The 10,728-nt window shown below is 41.2% G+C and overlaps 1 protein-coding gene across 1 annotated transcript in view; it reads right to left on the bottom strand.

Annotated features, from left to right (window-relative positions):
* Positions 1 to 10,728, bottom strand: part of raver2 (ribonucleoprotein, PTB-binding 2) — a 108,399-nt gene that overhangs the window by 79,191 nt on the left and 18,480 nt on the right. The window contains exon 2 of the mRNA XM_008286361.1: positions 5,937 to 6,003. Coding sequence (XP_008284583.1) covers positions 5,937 to 6,003 — 67 coding nt within the window. The remainder of the gene's footprint in view (positions 1 to 5,936; positions 6,004 to 10,728) is intronic.

Here is a 10,728-nt window from a genome sequence, read left to right as displayed (position 1 = left end):
GAGAGAACCCACGCTGCACGGGGAGAACATGCAAACTCCACGCAGAAAGATCCCGGTGCCCCCACCGGGACGCGAACCAGCAACCTTCTTGCTGCGAGGCAACAGTGCTACCCAACTGCGCCACCTTGCAGTCTCAAGCAAAGATTCATGAGATGCTATTTTTAAATTGGGTTTTTTTTGTGTGCGTCATTTTTTTAAGTGATTTTGCATCTTAAAAAAGAAAGGGAGCTTGGGTCACTGACTGAAGCTCAAGGAGGTCATCAAGGGACCCGTTTTGAAGACGTGGACGACATCAAGATGGCTGTGACCATGGAGCTGAGGAGGATCCTGGAAGATTCCTTCCATGAGTGCATGGCGCCGTGGCAGAGAAGGCTGGGGAAGTGTGTTAGACTCCAGGGGGGTTACTTGGAAGGGGAAAACTTGTAGTTTGTATTTGAAATATATCTTTTGTTCCTGGAACTTTTCTGACACACCTTGTATGTCTACATTGCAGATATTTGTGCAGACAATTTAGGATCAAAGTCTTGCACCTTGAACAGAATAATTATCACTTCATATTTTATCTTTAATGTAAGTGTGAACTAGTGCCATGTCGATCCTAGTTTCTTAGTATGCAACAAGGAAACCCTGAACATGAAAAAGCATTGTTGTACCAAGGTGTTTTAGTCCCCATAATGGCACAGTGGTCTTTCTACAGAGGAGTGTGTGTACATCTGTGTGTAAGAACTAAAATATAATACTTAACACTATCCAGTGCTATTGATGTGCTCCTCTAAACAAGTGATGCCACACAAAAGAACTCAGATTGACTATATCCTGTTCACACAAGCTTTCATTTTCTAAGTGTCTGGTGTCACATAGTGTCTCCCAGGAGAAATATGCTGCTTCACGGATGCAAGAGTAGTTATTTTTTCTGAAATATACAGATAAAGGGCTGTGTGCTTAGCCTTTGCAACAACAGCAGCCGGGGCTTAATGGTCAAAAAAGGAGTGCTACCACTGTGCACGCAGAGTAATTCACAAGTGATCTGTGGTGAAGTGCTGCTCGGAAATATCTCAGCGCAGAGCACCTTGGAAACAAAAAGGCAATGATCAAATATTCCACTTTTAGAAAGCAGATGGGGAGAGACACAAGAAGGCCTTTGAGACATTAAAGTAACAAAAATAATGAAGCGAAGGAAAAGCTCTCATTTTGTGACAAAGGACGCTCAACAAAAGTCGGTAACTTTTCATTTCACTTTCAGCTCCAATTAGCTTTTTAACTGCTGAGTTACCGTCCTCACTCAAGCGGAAACTGTCGATAGAGAAAATTCAGAGGTTCGATACACAATCTTTACCTTTTAGCGTTTAAAAAAATATACAGCATTGTGTTCCTCCAGCAATGATGAGGGTCTGAACTCCTTAATATTTCATTTCTGCATCTGCTTTGTGGCGGCAAACACCGAAAGAAGGAGAAAATCCTATTTGTTTAGCTGTGAGACTGGAGGGACAGAAAAAGGTGGAAGAGACAGAGGGAGAGGGGAAGGAGAGGGTGAGTCAGACTGTAAACACTTGGTCGGGGTGATGTTATCCAGCTGCCATGAAAACTGATCCAGTGGCTGGCAAGTCTGTGTCGCAAACACACAAAAACAGACACGCACAAGATCAACACTGCTCTCTCTATAAAACACACAGCTGTACATTCGTGATGACACACACTGAACATGAACACATGTACTTGTATGCCGTAATATTAGCACAAATGCCAAAAGTCCAAAACTACAAGAGCTGAATGGAAGTGTGTGTTTACGGTAAAGTGGCAAGGCGACAAGCCAGGGGGTTACTGGATCAAGGCAAAATATTCAGTCCTTCAGCACACACACACACACACACACACACACACACACACACACACGGTGGCTAGTTACAGAAGCTTGAAATCAATCTTCCACGCCTCTAACTGAAGCAGTCGGGAATCTCTCCCAGCACATACACAAACACGTGTGCACACACTAACAAGAGCTCAGAAAACTGTCTACTTTGCCTGCTAAAGCTGCATCCCACCTAAAACAATCCCATTTGTAAAGATTTCAACAGGATGAGGGAGGTAATGAGCAGATTAACCAGGTTTAGCTGCTGTTCCAGTTGGAGCGTGTCCATTTTAACTGGTACAGAACCAGTACAGCCGCGACACAGAGGAGCTTGTGGACTGAAATGTAAACGAATTTTTTTTTTAAAAAGGGACAATTTAATAAGTAGTTCAGTTTAGTGTTGCATAAGTAAAACAAGTTGTTAATATACTAAATAAAAAGGAGCAGATACATTTCATGAGGGAAGTCTGAAAACAAAGAACAGCCCGGGTGACCAAGTGCCATTAAGAGCGACGCCACTAATGACTCAACGGATGAGTTCCTCCCCCTTATTTAAAATCTCTCTCCTAATTAGAGAGTGGAGTTAGTGGTTCTAGTGGAACCCTGCAGACAGGGTCAGGTGCTAATGCACAGCTGCTGCATTAAAGAAACACTTTGACATTGTAACAAAAAGGCTGGAAGAAAAGAACAATTCTCATATCTGCAAAAGTGTAACCAAGTTTTTTTTTTTTTTAGATATATGCAATAATATTGTTTTAATGATTGAGATTTCTATAGTATGAGGATTTATTTTTTTTTACCTTTGGAATATTCTAATTTTCTTCTTTTTACACTGAAACACCAAATTAAGCCAGAGGTGTTATAAGGAAGAGAATCATTAAATGCTAAATACAAATCTATAACTGGGTTTTGTTGTGCCAACAGTGCTGGTTGTATGACACAAGTCCCACCTCTCACAATCACAACAGGATGTGAAATAACGCTGAAAATTCTGGGAGGTGCAACGTGTCATACGTGCCATTCTTAGATCAAATTTAGGGGAAAAACACGAACACAAACAAATAAAAACAATAAAGGTAAATGGGAAAATGTTTGTGACTCTGACAAAGCAGAAAACTAAAGAAAAAGTGGTACAAACAGATGTCGAGTTAATAGCATGACTTTGCTTTTATATACAAGTAGTGCAGAAACAGCCATCCATCCATCCCTTTTCTATACACCGCTTAATCCTCACTAGAGTCACAGGGGGGCTGGAGTCTATCACAGCTGACTTGGGGCGAAGGCAGGGGACACCCTGGACAGGTCACCAGTCTATCACAGGGCTACACTTAGAGACAGACAACCAAGCACACTCACATTCACACCTACAGAAAATTTAGAATCACCAATTAACCTCAACATGATTTTGGATTGTGTGGGAGGAAGCCAGAGAACCTGGAAAGAACCCACGCTGCACGGGGAGAACATGCAAACTCCACGCAGAAAGATCCCGGGTGTCCTCACTGGGACGTGAACCGGTGACCTTCTTGCTGCGACAGTGCTAACCACCGATCCACCTTGCAGCTCATGACCAAAATTATCACTACTAATATTTTTGATCAATATTCAGATGATGATTATTGATCGCAGTTATTCAGGGATTTTATGAACAATATATTCCCATTGTGCTTTCACATTACAACCCACCGGTTTCATGTCGTGCTACATTCCTATACATGAAGACATGCCCGCAAAAAAGGGTCTTCTTTTAAATTTAATTCATCTCCATTGACACTGCAGTTTACCAGTGTTCCCTAAACAGCCCACATGCAGGCTTTGTAGACGCGAGCTAGGCGGCTGTGCACAGGGAAGGCTCTAGTCTCCTCTTACTGACTGTAGTGCAGCAACTGTTTGACCAAAAATGACTTTGAAAAGCGGGAAAGAGGACGTTCTAATGTCGAAGTTTGCCCAAGCTGGAAGCAAGTGATTTTATCTTCATGGGTTGTTTTCAATGTGTGAGCAGAGCACACATTTTCAACTTTAAATAATAATACAGTTGACCACGTTCATTCAACTGCGCGCAGCTAAAATCCAGACTGAGATTAATGCTATAAAAATAAAATCTGAATAATTAATACATTCATTGATAATATTCGATTTACTGTGCAGCCCTACACACTATTAAAATTTCAGTTTGCATCAAAGTGCTACATTTCACCCACGCATTCGGAGTTATTCAGTAACTCTCGCTCTCCATGAAATTAACCAGAAGCCATCCACACTTTCCTGAACACTGAGCAGCACAAAGCAGAAACATAAAGCTATGAAAGCTGCTGCTCCTGCCTTGTTGCAGACAAAGCCTCTCGCCTGCCCCACGTCTGCTGCAATGTGGCATCTTATCACCGTCATTACTAAAATTATGGCAGTATTACCTGGAAAAATAACTCCTCACCTATCTCGCTTCCACCCGAGGCCCCTCAACTGAACTCTCTGAAGATGTATGTTAACGCACCTCAAGACGTCCTCCACCTTAATTCAAAGAGCTAATATTGAGACACCAAGAAGCTACCACATTATGTTGTCAACTTACTGGAGTGAGTCCTTGAAATTAAACTGAATGGTACTTCAGCAAAGAAGAAAGAGACGGAGAAACGACAAAAGCGGGAAGGTGAAAGTGTTGAGTTAATGGGAGAACCGGTACAGAGTGTGACAGTGATGGGTGGCGGAGTCAGAGAGGCGCCGACAGCGAGAGACAAAGAAACAAAAGAGGAAGGAAAGTGGTGCCACCGCTAGCATCGCTGTGAGTTTGTTAAGAAAAATTCAACTGTGTCTTAAACAGCCTCTGATGTGTTCGCTGATGTCCGATTCTCATCCACCCACCTCAGTTCATCAGAGCCCAAAGCCACAGCAGAGGCTTAATTAGTCGAGAACCGTGGCTGCTGGTCCGATGAGGACCTGTGTTTCATCACGCTCTCATTTGCTCTGAAACACCATTAACCTTCTGGACTGGCTGCTGCTTTGATATCTCAGCTGTTTACAGCTCCCCTCCACTTTCTAAAAGTGTTATGTTTCAGGTGCTTGGCTGACTGCACGGACTAAATATAGGCTCGATGTAAGATTTCCCTGGAAAGGGACACACTCTAGGGGCAGGGGGTCGTGTGTGTCGCTACGTGTCTCTTTGTGGTTCCACATTTATGAGGACTAAACGTGTTCAGAAGGTGAGCAGGATGTGGAAAACACCACCGTTACATGGCACTCCATTTTATTTTTATTTTTTTAATTTTGGTTCAGAGTTAAAACTACAATGAAAATGTGTCTCAAATATGGTTGACAGTCACGTTAGGTATGTGGTGGTTAAGGAGATTGATCCTCTAAATGACAGCTCCAAGACATGTGGTTAAAGACAGACCGATTATGTGAAAGGCAAGTTAAAGCACCTAAACCCCCCAATCAGAACTAAATAATAGTAATGGTACCTTAATAACAGGAAAACCCTGGAGTCTAGAGGAGAAAGTGTACTTAGATTGAATGTATTTGAATCAATTCAGCTTGTGTAGACTAAATCCACATACAGTACAAGCAGCCACACAACCACTATCGCTGTTAACTCGAGTAGTTTGGTAGTATTTTGCACAAAATTGGAAATATATTCTGTAGTGAATAAGTTAGAACATGAAGTGTGGTCTCCAGACATAACCGTGTTCACAAGTCTCAAACTGTCTCACAGAATGTATTACAATATTCCAGTCATGCATCCTGCTTCGCTCCACCCATACTGAGGATATCACTCCTACTTTCCATAGAACTATAAATACAAATTGGTGATGACAGATATACAGCGTGGCTGTATGTTTAGGATTTGGTTTACAGGTTCATTTGAGCAGAGATGTTTGTGTGTGTGTGTGTGTGTGTGTGTGCTCCTGTACGTCTATCTTTGTGAGAACCAGTCCTCACCTCTATAAACAGCTGCTTCAGGGTCATGTTTGAGCTATGGCTTTTAGTAGGGATCGTTAAATTTAAGGCCTAAGAAATCAGTCAGTCAGAAGTATAGGAGCACAAACATGTTTTTGTGTGCGTGTCTGCATGTCTGGTTGGATGTGAGTTTTACCTGTGCCTTTGTTGCGGTCCACAAAGCAGTACTTCAGCTCGTATTCTTTCAGAATTTCATGGACTTCCTACAAAGAAAAAGAAGAATATTTAGTCAAAAGATCTCCAGAGTGGGTCCATAGACTCTAACCTTCTCTAACCTCAACAACTGCAAAAACTTCATATGAACTATAATGTCATCAAAATGGTTTATTTTTTAAATAAATGTACATCCTATTTATCTCACCTCATCCCTGACACAAGGATAAAGTCAAACATCACGAGGGGGCAAATCTACAGTCTGTAATAAAACAGGACCTGATCAACCTGCTACGCTTATCGTTGCATGTTTTTCATCCTGCAGGTGGCGATACAGTGGTTTTTCAACAAGATCAGAACAAGTCCCTACATTTTCAAAGTGCCTCATAGTCAATTTAATAAGATATATTTGGGGGATGATGATGGCAGATGGGATCTGGTGGTAAGTTCAATGAAAATCCCTAATTTAACAATGCAGTAGCCTCTGATAGGCTACAACACAAGGCTGGTATTTAAAAATCAAAGAACCAAGAAGACAGTTTGGATGAAGGCTTTGTCAGCATTAGCGCGAGACAAAATCATTTGACTGACGTGGAAGCATAAGGCAGAATCAGGAGCTTGAGTTTTGGCTAAGAAAAGGATCTATATGAACGTAATGGTAAAAAGTGGGCTCCCTATTATATGAAAAAATGGCTTTACTACATAGTGTAAGGTGGGCTGTTAGGTTAAAATCTAATAAATAAATCCGTTGATTCTCCACGCAGCAACAGCACAGCAGTGTTGTGCTTCAGAATCATGTGTAAGTGCTGTTTGTCCAGTAAGAAAAAAGACTGGAGCAAAGATGGTGGTCCATTACTGTCATGTCTGGGACTCTTGGATCTCAGCCAGCATTTGTGTCATTCTGCTACATAAAAAAAAAACTGAGGGGACAGATCTTGCCCACTTGTGGCATTTAGTGCATCTCAACTATCATCTGTTCAATAAGTTCTCCAAACTGTCAACAATAACGGCACTTTCTGTTTTCTTATTCGTGACTAATTACTGCTGGAGCAACATGTTTTCAGTAAATTAAAAAAAAAAAAATATCAATTTGCTAATTGATGGTGCATCAACTAATCTAGCAGTCCATTAACTGTTTTAGCACTAAATATTTCAGCCAAACACGAATGTACAATTAAACAAATTCTGTGAAAACAAGTCTGTCACAGCAGACAGTCACTATGACAACTTGAATTTAGATAAATCTTGTAAAATGGTTGTTTGCCAATCACACCGATGAAGCTTTGTTTTTATTTTACATTTGAGTAAACTTCTTCACAATAAACTCTTTGATGGGAGGCTTCCCCTAATTGCAGTAATTTGTTTCGAATGGGTAATTATGTTTTAGTTTTTTTTAAATGTAGTTTTAATGATTGACAAGCTTTTCGTCTGCTGTCAGACTTACAGGCACAACAGCACCGGCACACACTGCATATCAAAGTACTAAATCACATTCTTCTCTCCTGAAAACATCTATTTTTTTGTCTGTTTAGTGACAGTATATGATGAAGTGAAACAAAAAAAAACAAAAAAAAGGGAGCAAACAGGGAGATGCAATAGTGCAGCAAGAGATGCTCACACTCTCAGTGATGTTACGAACTCCACCGCTCGCTCCTAACCCCTCCGTTAGCCTCGGTGCCTTCCTGATGGATTTCACTGTTACAGAGCCACACACTGCACGAGTAAATGACAGCGCAAACTGTTGAGAGCTTGGCAACAAGTGTGTTTTTAGATATGCTCCTGTGATGTGAGCAACCTCGTGGATCCAGTTACTGTCAAACCTGTCCAAGAGCACAACAGCTCCAGATCGAACAGGAGCACAGTGTAGGCGAAAGCACTGAACAGTGAGCGAGAAAACAGAAAGAACAACGGCTCTAAAACAACCTGCGAGCTTCAGTGCAGAAATAAACGGTGTGGCTGTGAAAAGACTGCTTTAACGTGAAGCAAGTGTTGTATGCTGCAAGCAGAAAGATGCACAAGACTGTTTTGGACTATAATAATCTCACCCTTCTGACTGTTTTTTTTCATTATGTTCTGACCAAATGTCTTTCAAACGTTTGAAATACAGTAAATAAAGGTGATTTTCAAGAGTTAGCTTTAAACAAATACATGCGGTTTATACGAGGGTTTGAATAAGACTAACAGCAACAAAAGGAAAACAAAAGTGGCAACAGTCTTTTAAGAATCGATTAGCATTTGGGAGGACGCAGCTGTTTTGTATTGATGCTGATGCTGCCCATAGCGTGTGCTTTTGCTCACTGTCAGCTAATGGAGGCCATGTTTTGTGCGTCCATTCAAAGACGGAAACAAAGACATGAACTTTGTATTATTGCAATGCAGGTTCATACAGTGCTCACATGAGGGTGAAAGCAGGCTTGACATTCCTGGAAGGTCAGGTGGACGGATGCTTCACAGACTACATTTCCGTTTCCATTTATCGCATCGTTATGTGAAAAGCATTTTTGAAAAATAATACCTTGAGCCGTCACACAATGATGAAGGTGATCAGGTTTTTCTAATGCGCACATTGTTTTCCTTTTCCTATCCCTCCAACCAGCATCCAGCCCACTCATGTCCACAGAGCAGGCCTGTTCCATATCAGTGGACGCCATGCGAGGCAGCCCACACAGAGGGTCAGAGCGCTGCCCTCAAAATCAGTGCAGAGTGAGCAGTAATCGCTGAGAGCGAGAGAGAGAAATGCAGGAAAAAAAAAAAAAGGAAGAGCTGTTTTGCTTTGGATTTCAGCTCTACATTTATGCTTTTTCAACATCCATCTGTCCTGCTACAGACTAAAGAAGTTTATTGGAAATGGCAGCATTGATCTGACGGGAGAATAAAGATGAAACACCCCGAAACTAAAACAAAGTAAAGAACAAAATCTCCAATTTATCATCTCATTTCTGTTTGTATTTGAGTCCTAACCTTATTCTCCTAATAAGTGAAAAAAAATTAAAAAATCCCCGTGCAGAACAAATGCTTTGATCTGTTCCCAATCAATATCAGTTTCCAAGACGTAATACGGGAGGTTGCTGCACTGGAATCAAGAAAAATTAAACTTGATTTTAGAAAACACTTTGAACGAGCAGGCTGTGCTTTGAAAACCAGTGGAAATGCTCTGGCAGGTTTTTATCGCCTGTTAAGAAAACAAGACTGCACCGGGCTTTAAAAGCATCCATTACATTCAAAAATAACTTGGTAAACAAAGTTTAAAGGGTTTTCCCTGGTGTTATAATGCCAAGACACACGTGTAACATGAAAACAGAGGGCAGTAGACAATCAAACAACATGAAAAACGCATTAGGAATGAAACAGGATTAAACCATTTAGATCAAAGCCACTTAAATATGTGAGGATTTCAACAAAGTGATTTAAGCTGTTACTGCCAACCAAAGCTCCACTTCTTCTGTTGCAGCTGCTTATCCTTCATGTTTCTGTTTGCTTAATGCACTGTGTCTACTGTTGTAAATTTCTTGTTGTTTTCTTCTTTCCATCTGTCTCTGACCACAATGCATGTTTCTGGCAGAAAAGCTGAGCTCTTGTATTGACAAGAATTCTTCGTGAAGGTAATCGACTAAAAGAAAACCTAATTGCCTACGTGGATAATGAGGGAAGACGACAATCAGCAGAACACAAATAGTCATTAGAACTCAACTGAGGTGGTGTTTCTAAGCTTTTTTCACTCTTTACTGGACAGCACAGACGCTGCAGGACGCTTGGTGACACTGAGACGGGGTTAAATTACACCACTCGATGCCTTCCTCTCTCTGGATCTGTTTTTTTTTTTTTCGTGGCCCTCTGCTATTCTGTACTTAAATTGAGCTGAAAGTTTGTTTCTCACAGCACTGGCACATTACAAGGCATTTAAATACCATTTTTAGGCGCACAAACAATCCTGCCTCTCGTCTCTGCCATACAATTTACCAGCTGAGTACACCACGCTGGCTTTTTTTTTTTATGACATTCCAGTTTGTTTCACCCTATTTCCTTTTACATTCCATGTTTTAATGATCTCTTGCTTTCCACTACATCCAATCGTGCTGGTCTTTAATGTTGCACTTTGTTTCATTGACATGCACACTACATTATTTCAACAGCTTTCTAATTAACACTTCCCCAAGTGTTTCCATCCAGCCACTGCAGGGCTCAGTGAAGAGACAGACAGGTGAGCCTGTTTGCACCGGGCTGGCTGATATGAACTAAAATAAATGTATGTTTCAGTCTTACAGATGATTCACGATTTCATGCATAAAGTCAAGACAAACATGATTGAAAAACGGCTTTCTCTATTAAAACTATCTGCCTTTGCACGAGCAACTACGGTCAAAGAACGAAACCACTAACGAGCTTACAATCCTTTCACGTATTTCAAATGCTGTGAGGAAGCATCTGTGTGAAAATAATAAATGAGCAACACTGTCACTGTGCATTAATGCTCAACAATTAATTGACTTCAAATTGTGATTTGAGAAAGTGCAATTAGCAAATCACAAAGGCGTGATGCAGCACATCTGACCCAGGGTTTACCCGTCATGTCATGTGGGAATTTCATGCTATTCATGAAGTCCAATGTAGTAATGTTCAATCACGTGTCTAAAAGTCAACACTGAAGTAAAGCTTGACTTCAAAAATTTAAATAATAAATTATGTCACAGGCTGCAAGGTGGATCTGTGGTTAGCACTGTTGCCTCGCAGCTAGAAGGTCGCCGGTTCGCCTCCGGTGAGGACACCCGGGATCT

Source organism: Stegastes partitus, unplaced genomic scaffold (genome assembly GCF_000690725.1).
Source record: "Stegastes partitus isolate 25-593 unplaced genomic scaffold, Stegastes_partitus-1.0.2 Scaffold452, whole genome shotgun sequence".
NCBI classification, from domain to species: Eukaryota; Metazoa; Chordata; class Actinopteri; family Pomacentridae; genus Stegastes; species Stegastes partitus.
This window is presented reverse-complemented; position numbering and strand designations above follow the sequence as displayed.